We start from the raw sequence: 17,540 nt of genomic DNA, 5'->3' as shown, positions 1-17,540 counted from the left end.
ACCTGCAGAGATCTTTAAACAATCCCTTTCCACAACAGTCAAGTATGCAAGAGGTAAGGAGAAGCAAGCTGAATTCTCCGACCATTTTCTTCACCACATACCAATGTAAGAGATCTGAAGAAGAGAAGGCAAAGACTTCTAAAACTGTAAATTGTAGCTCTCCTTCAATATCACCTTACATTGCTTTGAAGAAAAGAATAATGTTCTAGAAAAAAAATTCACCTACTTGCTCCTATTTCTGTGCTCTTGTTTTGGAATAAACATCTCACTTCCCTAATAATTCTATTATTTGAGCCCACAACCCTTGCAACTCTCTAGAACAGTGGTTCCCAAACTTTTCCCCACACAGACCACTTGGAAATTGCCAGAGGTCACGGTGGACCACGTAATGATATTTCTGCTTGTAATGTGCTGTGCTAGGTGCTGTGTGATTTTTAAATGTATTTTTACAGACATGCCATGGACCACCTGAATAAAGCTTGTGGACCAATAGTGGTCTGCAGACCACAGCTGGGGAACCCCTGCTCTAGAACAAAGCTGGGGGAGCCTGTGGAGAATATGGGAGTTGGGAGTCAAACAACATCTGGAGGAACACACCCCTGCTCTAGAACCTTCCAATTATTTCCCCTAGCAGTCTGTGTAGGCAGGAAGCTTTTAGCTTATAGAATTTCAGATATTTTTTCTCAACTGTGTTTGATAGAATTGTCATTTACATCCAACCCTCATAGGGGTGAAAAGTATCTAGGTAAAACAAATACTATCAGAAAGGCAAGTAATAATGGCAGAGATATTGAGGAAAACCTTTACAGCTACATATACCTGTAGCCTGGTAAAGAGTTCCATACACTCTATAGTTATGGAAGAAAACCCATCCCTTTCTGCAGGATAGTGCTAAGGCAAAGCTGTTAATGCCAGTGGATAGCTGGTTTTCAAATGTGATTCCCTCTCCCAGTAAGCTGCAAGGAGTAGAAAATCTGTCTTAAGTCAGTGTGCACGAAAAGCATTTGAAAAGCTCCGAGACTGCCTAGTGCAACTGCAAAGCGCTACAACTTATGAATAGGTCTTACTGGAACAGTGTCGGAATTCAAAGCGAAGATGAGCTCCCCTGAATTTATCCACAGGAATAGGAAGTTTCAGCAGCTCAGCCCACCGGGGACTGTTGTTGTGGTAAAGCACAAAGGAGTGAAATTCAGTGGCTGGTGGCTCTCCAGAGCCAAAAGAGATAAAATCCTGATGAAGAGAGAAAGAAAGCAGGTTAAAGGCATTACTTTAGAGCCAAAATTAACACCGACTCTGGAAAAAAGAAGTCAAAAGCATCTACGGAACATTGCCAACCCTTCATTGACCTTCTCAAGCAAAGTTGACCTTCTCAAGCAAAGGCTCAATAAGGTTCCCTCATTTATTTATTTATTTATTGGCCTGTCTGGGACTGCCAAAGAAGCAAGGTTATGAAGGTCCAGGAGGCCATGGTATAATTCATGGGCTGCATTTAGCTTGGTCACACAAGCTGTGTAGGCCTAACTAGAAGCTGCAATTTGTGTGCTTGATTGCTGTGATTATGACCCCATGAATACGTAGTGTACATATTTCTCTCTATTGGATAGCTGGACTGTGTACATTGTTATAAAATCTATGGGTTGTCATTGATTGCAGAAGGTTACCATTTAGAATAAAATACACAATAGGAAAAGTTAAGGAGAAAGCTTGAAGAAGAAAAATACCTTTAAGATTTGACCACCACAGTCTACAATGTACATTGTCACTTCTACATTCCTAGCCACACTTTTTCCTCCCTTCTCAAACTCTCCTCTTTCTATTGTGATATATAAGTCATTCCTCATTTCACCTGCAGGAGAGGGAAAGAAACAGTTGAAGATTAACCCAAGCAGAAACAACACAGCCTTGATCTTCGCTTTAAATAACAAAATAAAATAATAAAAATTAGGTAATAAGCCCAGGAGGGACGCGGGTGGCGCTGTGGGTTAAAGCCTCAGCGCCTAGGGCTTGCCGATCGAAAGGTCGGCAGTTCGAATCCCCGCGGCAGGGTGCGCTCCCACTGCTCGGTCCCAGCGCCTGCCAACCTAGCAGTTCGAAAGCACCCCCGGGTGCAAGTAGATAAATAGGTACCGCTTACCAGCGGGAAGGTAAACGGCGTTCCGTGTGCTGCGCTGGCTCGCCAGATGCAGCTTTGTCACGCTGGCCACGTGACCCGGAAGTGTCTCCGGACAGCGCTGGCCCCCGGCCTATAGATGTGAGATGGGCGCACAAACCCCAGAGTCTGTCAAGACTGGCCCGTTCGGGCAGGGGTACCTTTACCTTTACCTTTAATAAGCCCAGGAGAAAGGAGTGCTAGATAAAATTTACTCTGTAATCACACCGTGTGTGTGTGTGTGTGTGTGTGTGTGAGAGAGAGAGAGAGAGAGAGAGAGAGAGAGAGAGAGAGAGAGAGTTAATAGTAATGATGAGATGGATCCGTTCTGCAAGAATTGTATAATCAGAGCATGACCCCCTCTCAGGCACATGCCCACCGGACAGGGTAAGGCTCATCCTAAACCCCTTGTACATTAAGCTGGCAAAACCATGCTGGTGTAACAACACGCTAGCAGCAATAGGACTCCACTGGTGCAAGGTAGAAAACTACGAATACCAATTTATGTGAGGGAGGCCTTTGGCTCAGTCAGGGTCCCTCTGCACTACTACACACCCGTCTGTATGCACACAGAGCTCTTTTCCACATCGGCTGAACATACAGATGGCATCTCTCCTGGAAGTGGGGTGGGTGGGAGGTGCACTCCCAATTTGTTCCTTGCCAAGAGGGATTTGCTGATGGTGTCCATCAGTGAGCCCTGGGAAGTTGTCCATTTGCAGATGCGCTTTGAAATCAAACCGTGTCTGCAAAGCAATATTGTTCCTTTGCAGGGAGCTTTGCTGGTCCACAAAGGTGAAACATTTGTTTGCAAATGTACTTTGCAAATGGACAACTTCAAAGGTTCCTACTGCCAATGCCTATCAGCTGATAGCACTACCCATCTGCCCTAAATGGCCTGTGAATAGCCAATTCTTGATCTGGTCCTTAGGCTGAAAAAAGCACACACACCCATCATAAAAAAAGAAAAGGAGGAAAGATGGGTGAGGGGAGCTGAAGGTATTAGTTAAGCCAACTATTTCTGCATGCTGCAGTTTGTATGGTGGAGTGAGGAAGGAGCGAGCATACAATCAGCTGAGGTCCTTTCAAGTAACTTTTCTTTAACCAGGTTACAATCCTATTTAATACATAAAAATATATTACGACAGGCACTATGAACAAAATAAAGTCTACTATGTAGCGAACTGTGTTTCAATAATTGCTCTATAACAGAACAAAGGACAAAAGCAGTATGTGTCTTAGAAGCTGGTTGCTAATTTTGTATGTATTATTTTAAGGGGGAGAATCATCATTCCACAGCCGGAAGCATTTTAATTAATGCTGCAGATAATATTAAAGTGACTGAGAATACTATGCTTAAAGACACAAAACAATCAAGACTCATTCAAGCTGGAAATAACTTCATAATCCATTCCCCGTGTAAATCTGTTATAGTCATACTAGATCTTAAACAAAGCATGCATGCATTTGCCCAGAGATGCATATACCAATACAAAGCCCAAATCTCAATTCAAGAAAAGCCATTTGGCAATTAGTGAGTGTAGATATATAAAGGAGGAGTTCCCAATAGAATACATAGTAAGAGCAGACACAGAATATTTGAAAAAGGCTTGAAAAAGCTGAAAGACAGAGGTCAATACATAGGACTCCAAACAGCTGGAGAGAAGGATGTAACATAGCTACTGCCTGCCTGTGTGGAGAAGCTTGGTAAGAAGACTTTGTATGTGCTCACATAGCAACAACAACAACAACAATAATAATAATTTTTTATTTATATCCCGCTCTCCCCAGCCGAAGCCAGGCTCAAGGCGGCTAACAGCAATAAAATAATACAGCATTCTAAAATCATTTAATTATAAAATTAATTCAAATCAAATTGATGGCAACCATTGGGCTAGAGTTCTGTGAAGATTGCCAAAAGAGGGAGTCAGACTGTGCCCTGGCCAAAGGCTTGGTGGAACAGCACTGTCTTGTAGGCCCTGCGGAAAGATGACAAGTCCCGCAGGCCCCTAGTCTCTTGTGGAAGAGCGTTCCACCAGATTGGAGTCACAGCCGAAAAAGAATGGTGGCACCTCTATCTTGTCTGCAGCAGTTAGGAACAGCCAGGTTCATATCCCAAAATATAGGCGCAAACGGTAGGCAAACAAACACTCACAATTTGTTATGGTGTCCAGCCCTCCAATGTATGTTGTATGCACAAGACGTTATCATTAATACAATGAACACCCCCTTCCCATTATACCCTATTACAAAATACTTCAATATCAAAAACTATGGGCTCCAATATTGTGCAAGTGGTGTTTCAGGCATACAATGGGGCTTTCCATCCCTCTCCTCCCCACCTGCAGTCCCCACGTACTCCCCAAATTATGCTCTAGAGGCTAGCCCAACCCAGTGGGGCAAAATTTGAGGAGATGTGACAGGCTACAGGGAGGGTAGCAAAGAGGAGAGGAGAGGAGAGGAGAGGAAGGGAAAGTCACACTGTGAGAGCAGAACTATGTTCCACTCGCACAGTGGCTAGGTTGGATTCAACCCTATTATAACAAACATAGGTCATCTTGAAATGCCTCCATCCCCTAGTAAGGTAATCACTGATGATTCAATATGCTTTAGGATGTGGTTGGAAATGTGAACAATTCGTCACACAGATTGGCATTCCATGTAGAATTGGTATTCCATGGTCCCAGAACATGTACACACCATGTACATGGATCAATGCGCATTCACATATTTCAGCTGTTCACAGACCACTTATCACTGCAGCCTCTGAGCAGCATACAGGATCACAAAAGGTGAAACAGAGATAAAACTGGTTTAAAATTAATTAGAAAGATTTTTTTAAAAATTACTTAAAATGCTCGCTGACATAAAATAAGTCTTCATCAGGCACCAGAAGTTCAACTAAGCCTGGCAAAGCGATGGCGTTGACCTTCAAAGCCCTAAATAGCCTTGACCCTGCAGACCTGAAGGAGTGCATACACCTCCATCGTTCAGTCCAAACACTGAGGTGAAACTCTGAGGGCCTTCTGGCAGTTCCCTCAGTGTGAGAAGTGAAGTTATAGGGGCAGAGGGCCTTCTCAGTAGTCGCTCCCACCCTGTGGAACAGCCTCCCACCAGATGTCAAACAGATAAACAACAATTTGACTTTTAGAAGACATCTGAAGGCAGCTCCATTCGGGGAAGTTTTTAATGGTTGATATTTTACTGTGTTTTTAATCTTTTGTTGGGAGGTGTCCAAAGTGGCTGGGGCAATGCAGTCAGATGGGTGGCATAAAATTATTCTTGTTATTGATGTTAATATTATTACTATTATCTCAGATAGGAGAGAGTTCCACAGAATTGGGCCCACAGTACTGAATGCACTGCTCCTGATGGATATGGTGACTTCTCCCTACCACCCCTCCAAGAAAAGGAAAAGAAACTTCAGTGACTGAAGATTCAGGTGGTCCTTAAGATATCCTGGATCCAAGTTGTTAAGGGCCTTGTAAGTTTATACAAAAACCTTGAACCAAGCCTGGTAGCATATAGGCAGTCAGTGCAAGCTTCTTGGAGTTATGTGATGGCAGCAGCTTGTCCCACCAAAAGAAGTGGTCTACTTGAAGTGAGCCCCAATCCTTTAAAAAGAGTTGGAAAACTTAGATAATTGGACACTTTTTGTCAGCTACCCAATTATTTCGTTTTACTTGAATTATGTTCATGGCCACTTTTTAAAAAAAGAAAGATCATCAACAATCCCTGAAAAAATGAAGTCCTAAGATAAAATATCTAACAAGCTAAATACAGTGGTACCTTGGGTTACATATGCTTCAGGTTACATGCGCTTCAGGTTACAGACTCCGCTAACCCAGAAATAGTACCTCGGGTTAAGAACTTTGCTTCAGGATGAGAACAGAAATCGCCCAGCGGCAGCGCGGCGGCAGCAGGAGGCCCCATTAGATAAGTGGTACCTCAGGTGAAGAACAGTTTCAGGTTAAGAACAGACCTCCAGAACAAATTAAGTTCTTAACCTAAGGTACCACTGTACTCCAGAAATTTTAAAGACATCTTCCCTGGACTTGGGAACAGTCTTCCAAAGTAAAGTGTTAGGGTTCTTTTGTTTTGTTTTCTAAAGAACATTCTAAACTACACATACTACTTTCTTGGCAGACTATGACTGGTTAGCAAAGTTGCTGGACTGCAACTCTTATCATTCCTGACATTTAGTCATGCTGTCTGGGGCTGATGAAAGTTGGAACCCCATAAAATATTTTGAAGGGGCACAGGTTTCCCTCTCCTGTAGAGCAAAAGTGAAACAGGTATTCCTGACAGCTACCCCACATTAAACCCCCGGTGCTGGTTGCGTTCCTGCCAGTGCAGCAAAATGGAAATCAAACACAGTTGCATTATGAGCACATTGTTCTCCCTGTCACTCCAAGCTCAACCCTTTATTGACAAAACACACAGTGAATCCAATAAATCAAGGTCACGGGAGGAAAAAGAAATAAAGAGTGGAGTGGCTGCGATAAAAGTAATTGTGCATTTATTGAACTTATTGAACTGAGTTTGACCAGACACCTGTTCATTTGCTGATTTTATTTGGGAAAACCGAAATTCATTGGCAGACATGAGGCATCGTCCCCACTTTCATTCATATAAAAAAAAAATAAACAGCATCTGAAATACAGGCTACATTCCCCACAGATCATAACAGTTTTATGGATGGTTATAGTTCAAGCCCTATTTACTTAACTGTATTGCTTTAAACTTATTTTTCAATAGCTAACACAATCAGAAAAAACTTTGTGACAAAAGACTCTGGTAAAGGGGGGGGGTTTCCCAATTGAATTTTATAGACTTTGCAATCAGCAAGAAGTTACTGACTGCAAGAATGGAAGAATATTACTATTATGGGAATAATATTGGGTTGCGTCAAGCGAAGAGATGACTCTCTTGGGGTTTCTGCACAGCTTGATTGCTTGCATAATGACCTCGAAGGCTGGTGGGTACTTGTTACTGAAATTTGTGGCAAACCTGCCTGGCAGAGAAGAGGCTGAGATAGGGTTCTGCCTGTTGTATGTGTGTCGCAGAAGAGAAAATACGGCAGTTTTCAGTGTAGCCAACTAAGGAGAAAGAGAGCTGAGTTTTATTGCTGGGTAGCAGGAAGATGCCTTGCAGGGCGAGCTTACAACTGCCTGTTGTTACTTTTGGAAACAGATAATGCTTTATAGATTAGATCTGTGGCTGCCCCCTATGCTGAATGTTTGTATGTTTGTAATCAGACAGGTACAGTGGTACCTTGGTTGTCGAACTTATTCAGTTTAACGCCTGAAACCGTTTGAAAACCAAGGCGCGGCTTCCAATTGACTGCAGGAGCTTCCTGCATTCAATCGGAAGACGCGTCGGGCATTTGGCTTCCAAAAACCACTCACAAGCCGGAACACTCACTTCCGGGTTTGCAGCATTCGGGAGCCAATTTGTTCGGGAGCCAAGCCGTTCAACAACCAAGGTACCACTGTATTATGAAACACCACTGACTCTCCAATACATGCGGAGTCACCAGAAAACTGACCTAGTAAAAGGCCGCCTTTAGAAGTTCCTCTTGCTTAAGGAACTGAGAACACGTGAAACATTATTCTCTTTCATGAGACTAATGATTCTGCTTTCGGGTGATTCTGGCCGTCTCTTGGTCCTTTTCAGCCTGGTTTTAGTCCTCATTTTGGGACAGAGACTGCATCCATAGCACAAGGATGCAGTCCTTTCTAGAGTTTTGCACCCTTGGAGCTTTCAGTTAGATATCGTGACTCCCTGGAAGCACGCTGGAATAAGTGGAATCCAGCAATTTGATCACAGCTGTCCTAGAACACCTGTAGAGCCGAAAGCAAACAGCTGGTTTTAACCTTTAAGGCTCTTATCCCGTATAAGCCTGCCAGGTTTTTGCAGTTCTGCTCCAGGGACCCTCCCTTCTGGAGGAGCATTTCTGTTAGCTTTTCTGGCTGTGAAGCTGTGGAATGTTCTCCTCTTCCTCAAGAGGTTAATTTATGCTCCTTTTGAGACATATAAAACCTTTTGGGGAGTCAACCTGAATTGTTTTATATTTTCATTAAAAACCCAAAACCAAACAGGTTTAACTGTTTCAGAAACATTATTTTGTTCAAAAGTGGTATATAAATACTGGAATACTGTAACAACAATAAAAATTAATGTGAGAACCCAATTTGTACAGGTACACTCATAAAGTCACAAGGAACAAACAGGAGACAAATGCACAGCAAATATCTGAAAGAGCAGGAAATTAAATTCTTAACACAGTTAAAAATCTAAGGCACAGCTCTTGCATTCCAAGTTTGGGCGTAATCTCATAATGGTAAGCCCTTTAAAACAAATAACTGCATTCTGGTTGTACAAATCTTTTTGTCTTCTTGATTTATAGCAGAGTCAGTGAGTACAGAGAGGACAGAAACAGATTCAAATAACACAATTCCTCAAGGAGACTTTTATCTGATGAAAATACTTCCCTGTAGATGGTGCTCACACCCAGCATCTGAGCTCTGTAGTGTTGATTAATTACAAAGGCCCCTAAGCAGAAAATAATATTTACTGCTGTTGAAGGAGAAGAGGATTTTCCAGGGGCTCCCCCCCCCCACTATATCAATGGGGTCTAGGATGGGTCTAAAAAGAGCTGGAAATTGATTGGGAAATACTGACACCTGAAGCTTTAAGGTTTAATTGCTTGATATCTGAGACACTTCCAAGGGTCATACACAAAATCAACATAATAGAATGATTTCAACGTAATATTCTCTGGGATGCTGATTATAAATGTATCTGCACTTTGAAGCCTATGGCTGAGTCTTTGACACTTCTTCCTCTTCCCAGCAAACTATATTTGCACATATATAGGAACAATAGTCCTGTTTAAGAACATAAGAGCTTTTTTTGGATCAGATCAAAGTTGTATTTAGTCCAGTACTTGTTTCCCACAGTGAACAACCAAATGCTGCAAAACATCAGTGCAACATTTGAAGATGGCTATCATATCTCCTCTCAGTCTCCTCTTTTCCAGGCTAAACACACCCAACTCCTTCAACCATTCCTCATCAGACTTGGTTTCCAGATTCTTGATCATATCGGTCAGCCTCCACTACACATTCCAGCTTCTCAATCTCCTTCTTAAATTGTGGTGCCAAGAATTGGACACAGTACTCCAGGTGTGGTCTGACCAAGACAGAATAGAGCAGTACTATGACTTCCCTTGATCAGGACACCCTGCGTCTGTTGATGCAGGCTAGAATAGATTCAGCATTTTTTGCTGCTGCATCACACTGTACTCATATATCTTCTTCACATGTACTACCGGTAAGCCAGGTCAAGCAGCTACAAATCCACCTAACTTTGTCCAGACCATATTTTACCAGCTTCTCTGCAAGAATATCATGGGGGACTTTGTCAAAAGCCTTACTGAAATCAAGATACATTATGTCCACAGCATTCCCCTGATCCACCAAGCTTGTAACTTTATCCCCCCCCCCCAAAAAAAGAGAGGTTTTTCTGGCATGACTTATTTTTGAGAAACTCATGCTGGGTCTTAGTAATCACAACATCCTTTTCTAAGTGCTCAGAGATGGACCGTTTAATTATTTGTTCTAGGACCTTTCTTGGTATCAACATCAAGCTGACCAGTCGGTAGTTATCTGGGTTTTCCTTTCCCCTCTTCTCAAAGATTATAGACAAAGGTTCTGAGATTACATTGGTAAACTTCTTTAGTACTCTTGGGTGCAGCTCACCAGGCCCTGGAGATTTGAATTCATTTAAAGTAGCTTGTGACTCTCCCGAACACTGCTGCATGTGTCCCGTGGGTTGCCCATCCCATCTGATTAAAGCTGTGTGTTACTCATGGAACAAAGTCTATACTACACTGTAGGAGATACAGACAAAAAAGATAACCTTCTGCTTTTCATTTTTCCATATTGTCTGGCTGCAATTAGCAAAACAAACATTCATTCTTATTAAGATACAATGATCACTATTCAAATTAAAAAATATCCTTTACAGCATGTGCCGTATCCTCACAAAAGTGGTTCAGTAGGCTCACAAAAGAATAGAGCCAATTACCAAGCTGATGTCAAAATCTATATTTTTAAGCAAAGTCCATCACAGCTACAGTAGCGCAGCTTATACATAGCTGCTGAAGTCTACCAGCGGCTGGCCACACACTGCTCCGCTGTAATGTGCATTTTCATAGTGGCACAGAACATCACTGTGTCTCACAATGGGAAGTCAAAAGAAGAAAAATTATTTATAGCAGCCAGAGGAAAATGTGACAACGCACAGCAGAGAGCCGCTATATCATGCACCGCTAGCAAAGAATGGAATAGAGCTAATAGGGATGCCTGGTGCTCGGTAAAAGCTGTTACTCATTAGCATCAGTTACACCAGCTTCCAGGGTGCTTGATGACATTTTCTCAAATTACCAAACTACAACAACACAAAAAGGTAAGGAAAGCTGGAGTGCTAGTAGAAACCACTGAATTTCAACCACTGAATTTCAACCACTGAATTTATGATGGATTTTGGGGAGAAGATTCTTTGAATCATCTGCATGGTATTCTGGATAGAATCAGGACGTGGCAGAAGATTAACCTTTCACCCCTGCAATCAACATAAAGCTGAACAGGAAATAAAGGGAGGAAGGACCTATGTAGTATCCAAAATGGGTTCTTCCTGGCTTCTGTACACCATGCAAAAATGCAGACCAAGCAAAAATGAGAATTATCTGTTTAAAAGCTCTGAGATTAGCTTTCAACAATTAAGTGTGCAATAGTCCCAAACATCTAACAACAGGAACTCGTGGTTCTCTGCCAATACTTGCTGTGTCTGGGACTGGATGATTTATAGCTACACTCCATTTGATTCTCAGAGCTAAAGCTCCCAAAAATTCTTGCTACACACTCCTGTCTAAGCAAGCCAGCTGCTGCATCTAAATCAAACTGCTTTGATGCCCTAACCTCTCCACTTCCTATTATCCTAACTTTACTCCTGCTTTCTTCATTCCATTGTCAATCATGCCTACCTGGACATGCTCAAGTCTAGACTGTTCTTCCCCGATGTCTGTTTTGCTTGCCCTAAAACACACACACAGAGACACACAAACTTTTTTTGCCATGGTAAGATTTACCAGTCATTCAGAAATTCCATTGCAGAGACAGCTAATCAGGTCTTTGATCACAAAGGCTTGGACCAGAAGTACAAAGATTTACTTGGAATTAGATCCTACTGCTTTCGGCACGATTTATTTCCATGTGAGCATGCTTAATCATGGAAGATGCAAAATCCAAGCTTTACAAAAATCATCAAGGAAAAATAAGCAACTTTCCATTATCATCATTTGTAACCTCATGGAGCAGCTGCTGCAATGCCCTTTAGCTATAGCTTCCCTTAGAGGTGATTCAGAAGAACCAGTTGGTATAAAATCCTATGGCCCACCTCTTTGCAGAAGTAGGGTTGATAGGAACATATATAGTCTGCTGTACAATTTGCTGCACTAGCTATCTATCTGCTTCCTGATCCAGCTGACAAGTGTCTTTTCAACCACCTCGGACCTTAATTCCCATTTTAGGATAGGATTTTTCTTAACTTGGTTCTTTAACCCACCTGGCATGATAATATTGGAAAAGCCCAGCTTTCTTGTTATCGATACTCCATGTGTAAACATGGATGTGTAGTCCCTCCTGATTTGTTCAATGTCTCCGTGTAGCAGCTGCAGAGACACAGCTAGACCTATAAAAGGAAAAGGAAACAGTCAAGAATCAGTCATTCCTCACTTTTCCAGAGAAGTACCAGGGGCCATCTGTCAAAAGAATCTAGACAAGCAGCACATAAACCCACAGGGCCAATAACAGGTACTGTATAGACCACCAATTCTTGGGGACCATAAAGTGTTCTAGAGATCGGAAATCCATTTTCCCATGCAAACTGACTTCAGAGATCATCAGGTTCCATAATAAAATGGGCACCATTCAGAAATAAGGGCTTCACAGTTAAAAATTATAGGCGGAGTTGGGACACTGCATGCAAAATCCAAAGAGACGTTGGCTTGATTCATTTGTAGCAACAAAAGCACAGCTCGGCTGTTGGGTTCATCCACTCCCTCCCACTTGCATGTTCCAATTGCCTCTCTCCCTTCCTGTAGTCTGCAGTAGTGTCTGTGCAGGAGAAACTAGTTTGCACAAGCAGTAGTTCATCTCCAAATACCAGAATACGAAACCTAAATGCAGTAGTGGTATGGTGATTGTTGTGGCTGAGGACATTGCGTGACCTGAGAAAAGTCCCAGTGGTCAGATAGACTCCTGGAGGATTGCATTTGGCCTCCAGGTCTGAGGCTCCCCATGCGTATTATACAGTCTCAAATTTTCCAAAACATATTCAACGTGGCCACACCTTTTGATGTCTATTCGTCCAGAAAGATTATCCACAGCACCTTCTATTGTGATTTTCATGGGTATTTTGCCCGTGATAAAAGGGACCACAGATGACATGCTCTAACATTAGAGATGTGATCACTCAATTCTCAACTCATCCCATATGTGTGTGTGTAAATGCACATGTGAAAACAACTATAATGGGGACTTTTTAAGCACTGGACATATTATTTATTACCGTTTAACAAATAACTTTGCTTAAGACATTTATTAAACTGGGTGGTGTTTTTTATTGTCTTCTTAGAGACAAAGACACATTTGATACAGACTACAATTACTTCAAAGAAGCAGTCTGCTAAAATAATAAGATATTCTGCAGTGCCTGGTGCCGTGTAATCCTGTTATTCTTCCTAAACACTTTAAAGTTCAAGACCTTAAATCTAATTAGCATTTAAAGATTTCTTCAACCTCTTCTTTCATCTGCCTCAGACTTCCTTCAGAGAATTGTATTTCACCCAGGAAGCAGGAGCATATCAACCACAAAAGCAGCTTTTAACCCAGGACTTGAAGGAGCTGTCAAGGATGTTAGATTAAGGCCCTTTTCACTTGCTCAAATACCACTTTCAATGTACGTTGCATAGGTGAATGTGGATTGCAGTATTCACTCTCTCCTGCAAACACACAGTACTCTCTGTACATACACGTAGCTGAGTATGAGATGGATCTTTCCCAGTATTCAATGACTGTAAGTAGGAAGAGAGTCTGATTCCTGCCACAACTCACCAAGCTTCTGTTTATCACATGTTGTTGCAAACCCAGGGCATCAGTATTTTATCTCCAAAAAAGTAGGCAACTGAAGAATATTCAGTAAAGGGACCCCTGACCATTAAGTCCAGTAGCAGATGACTCTAGGGTTGCAGCACTCATCTCGCTTTACTGGCCGAGGGAGCCGGCATTTGTCCGCAGACAGCTTCTCTGGGTCTTGTGACCAGCATGACTAAGCCGCTTCTGGCGAACCAGAGCAGCGCACGGAAACGCCATTTACCTTCCCACCGGAGCGGTACCTATTTATCTACTTGCACTTTGACGCGCTCTCGAACTGCTAGGTTGGCAGGGGCTGGGACCGAGCAACAAAACACAGGCTAGACTGGCACGCAAACAGGCCCTCCAAGTCTCCCTATTTTCCAGGGACACTCCCAGATTTCTAGAAGCTGTCCCGGTTTCTGATTTGATCCTGAAGGCTGTATAGGGAAGTTTTTAAATGCTTAATGTTTTGTTATGTTTTTATATGTGTTGGAAGCCACCCAGAGTGACTGGGGCAACCCAATCAGATAGCTGGGGTATATATAAAATTTATTATTATTATTATTATTATTATTATTATTATTATTATTATTATTATTATTTGGGGTGTCCCTATTTTCTTTGGAGAAATGTTGGAGTTTATGTGAAATAGGCACTTACTTGTTCAGGTGTTGAGGTCCCAAGTCATTTACAACTTTAAAAGCTAAGTACCAGCATCTTGATTTGGCTCCTGATAAAAAGCATTGCAACCCTCTTTCCAGTTGATGAAAAAGCTTTCCTGAATACTGCTGCAACCTGCTATTCCTCGGAGTGCAAAGAATCAGAAGTGACCCATGTTTGCGAGCCTACTAAACGAAAGTGTGGGCCAGCTCATTTGCACATAAAGTGTTAATAAGGCCTGAGCAAATTCCAAGACCACTGGGACCAGACAGGCACTGTATTACCTTTTAAATATACTGAAGCCACGTGAGACCAGTACTCACTTTCATGCAAGGTTTGCTCCATTGTTGAGAAACCATTTTATATATACTGTATATATTGTACCAAGTGCAAGGTATAGCACAGATATCTGAAAAGGTGTCAAGTTTAACTAGGGTTACAACTGCCTTCCAGGCTTTCTACAAGCAAATTTTACGTGAAGTCTTTATGCTTCATAATAGAACTACATTTTTTGAAGTTGCACAATTCAGGTACCACTGAAACAGGATGAATGATAGCCTGAGATGCTAACAATAGAGTTTATTGGTACAAGGCAGCTACTGAATGTCCTATATAATAGAATTTTTTAATAAAACTGTAGCTGTCAATTACCTTAAGCCATTGCTGCAAGGGCGTTCAAAGTGAGCTTAGTCAATAGAAGATTATCTTCTTGTTTAGATTGCTATAACAATATAACGAAACACCTTTCCAATCTAGCAGAATTTTAATAGCATTAAAATGTAAACAAAGTATAAGCTGGCGTAGGAAGATAATCATGGCTTGAGCATCCAGCTGCACACATAGCAGCTCGAACACTTGGCTGTGTTAGATTATTATAGCCAGTGCAAATAATGAGAGGGGAAATACAATACATTGCATTGCAGTCAGTGGAAATAATGAGGGTGGAAGTGTGGAAATTTTCTGACCGATAAATGAGCAGTGCGGATCAAGCAGAACTGGCGCAATTTGTGTGCAGCAAGACTCATGCTCATCATTACGATATGCAGAATGGGTGGGGAAACATTGCATCGATTTCAGACACCTCTGTGCATACAAATGTATTACCACTTTACAGGTGTAGCCAACGTGGTGCCTTCTAGACATTGCTGGACTACAATGTCTATTATCCATGAACATCTACCGTGCTGGTCAAGGCTGATGGAGGCTGGAGGACAACAACAGATGAAGACCACCATGTTGTCCACTCCAGAACCACTAAATGGGGCTCCGTTGGGCAAAGCAGAGCTATGCAACGTAAGGTTGCAGGGAGGGGGCAGATTTTACCTCCATCTCATTATTATGATTATTTCATAATATAATGCCACCATGGCGCTTTACAGAGTAACAAGTCAAGTCCTTGCCTTGAGGAGCTTACAATGTAGAATTTGAAGGGGGGAAAATGCCTTAGCTTTGCTATGTTCTACAGGAAATCATGGCATGAAGTTCACAATGGGCCAAAGAGCAAGGAACCAAAGATTAATTCACGTCTTCATACATAATTAGAAGAGTGTCACACTCATGAGATGCAAGAAAAGTCAAGGAATGGAAGGTGTGGGAGGGAGAAAAAGATAACATGACATCTTGCTACTTTTACCTTCAGGCATGAGTGATAGCCGTTTATGTATTTAGGAAGGAGTGAAGGGTTAAACCTGGGAACCCTTCCAGGCAATATTGTCAGTAAGCTATATGTCATCAGTGGGCAGGGCCAGAGGCAAAAGTGGGAGGAGCAATGAAAGTACATTTTACCTATCTATAAGCTAGTTTACACCCCCCCACCCCCCTGTCTTCCATCCAGAAAAGCAAGACTTACACAGGCACACACTCCAGCCCAGCAAAAAAGCAGGGCATGGTCTGGGGAGAGTTCTGAGGGCCGAGTTGAAAGGCCTGTGGAGGGCCACACCTGGTCCCCTGGTCATGAGGTTCCCTACCCCTGCTCAAGAATCAGAGGCTAAACTTGCTTATTAGAAGCACATGACCTGAGGAAGGGCCTGGAATCCACCACTTCCACCATTCAGCAGCAGCTGTGTCCCAAACGGCAGTCTAATTACTGTACAAGGTACTAGAGACTTCAATGGGTGTCTTAGGAAACGGAGCCAGTTCCATCATCATAGGTTCGCCCCTTCTTCTGCAAGGCCCGGTCCTGGTTTCTGTTCCTTAGTCACACTGGCTTTTATATTATGGATGGCAGATTGTCCCCTCTCTTATAACTGTGAGGCTTCTGCTAAACGTGCGTAAGATGGGCAAGGAACCAGATAAGGCTGCCAGAATGGCCCCATACGACGTTTCCGTCAGTTGGTTCTATGTCACAGAGAAGTTTGTCTTTCAGTTATCCTAAATCCCCCCCACAAGCAGTGCTTCTCAAACGTGAGAGGTCAAAACCAACTCATGGAAACCATGCTGTGTCCTATCACCACCTGCTATGACTAACTACTTACTCCTCATCATGAGTCAGTGCTCACCTCAATAATTATATTGGCTCAGAAGTAATGGATGTATTTTAAATCATCTTTTCGCGCATGGCTTCCTGAGATTTGAGTCATGAAGATATATACACTGTAAGCAAAACTTTCTGGTCCGAAGGGGAGAAGGGAACAGAAAACTCACAACAAGCTCGAAGCTTGTTCTTGTAACGCTAAGCTACAGTCTATCATTGTGTCTGAATGCTGTCAAAATAAACTGGGAGGCAAAGTGTTGCTCATCTTGAAGATCAGAGTGTGCTCTCCCTCTCATGCTGTGAGAAGCAAAATGTATTATTTCCAATATCTTGATTTCTAGTCAATACTCGAGTGCCTTAGCTCAGTGTTCTCCAACCTTGGGCCTCCAGCTGTTTTTGGACTACAATTCCCATCATCCTTGACCACTGGTCTTGCTAGCGAGGGATGATGGGAGTTGTAGTCCAAAAACAGCTGGAGGCCCAAGGTTGGGGAACACTGCCTTAGCTGACCATTAATTTCAAAACATGAACATTGCATGGGAATTCTATTTTCAAGTAACCATGGCTTGTCCTTATGTGCAAATCCAGACAAACAGTTTCTGATCCTGGCTTGATATACCACTGTTTACATAATGGCATCTGAACTTAGCTGAAAACAGAAATGAAAGCTTCTTATCTCTTCCTCGTGGTTGCATCAAAAAAGGACAAAGAAGGGAGAGTGCATGAGTAACACTAAACCATAATTAAGTGTTATGTTATGTTGAAATCAAGCCACTGACTGACGGTGCAAATGGCCAATGAAATTACGCCTATTGTTTCATTTGCTTTGCTATCTCCTACCCCTTAAGAAATAGTGTTATTCAGAGAATCCCTATCTTTCTAAATTCTAAACAGGGCCCCATGTTTCTAAATATTTAAAAGAATAATCTTTTAAAAAAAATCATACACAGACTAGATATATGTGCATAGCTTTTATTTTATTTTATTTTAATCAAAAATCTCAAAATACGTCTCTTCTACTTTCAAGTCATAATTAAAGCTAATTGAGCAATAATTACCA

At 42.1% G+C, this 17,540-nt stretch overlaps 1 protein-coding gene across 5 annotated transcripts in view; it reads right to left on the bottom strand.

Moving 5' to 3' along the window:
* DOCK4 (dedicator of cytokinesis 4) overlaps positions 1 to 17,540 on the bottom strand; it is a 247,927-nt gene that overhangs the window by 90,782 nt on the left and 139,605 nt on the right. For all 5 annotated transcript variants that reach the window (XM_082239403.1, XM_082239404.1, XM_082239406.1 and 2 more), the window contains exons 13-15: positions 11,777 to 11,902; positions 1,722 to 1,846; positions 1,068 to 1,230 (exon numbers count right to left, since the gene is read on the bottom strand). In XM_082239403.1, the coding sequence (XP_082095529.1) occupies positions 1,068 to 1,230; positions 1,722 to 1,846; positions 11,777 to 11,902 (414 nt within the window). The remainder of the gene's footprint in view (positions 1 to 1,067; positions 1,231 to 1,721; positions 1,847 to 11,776; positions 11,903 to 17,540) is intronic.

This window comes from Podarcis vaucheri, assembly GCF_965113315.1.
Source record: "Podarcis vaucheri genome assembly, chromosome: 10".
Classification (NCBI taxonomy): domain Eukaryota; kingdom Metazoa; phylum Chordata; class Lepidosauria; order Squamata; family Lacertidae; genus Podarcis; species Podarcis vaucheri.
This window is presented reverse-complemented; position numbering and strand designations above follow the sequence as displayed.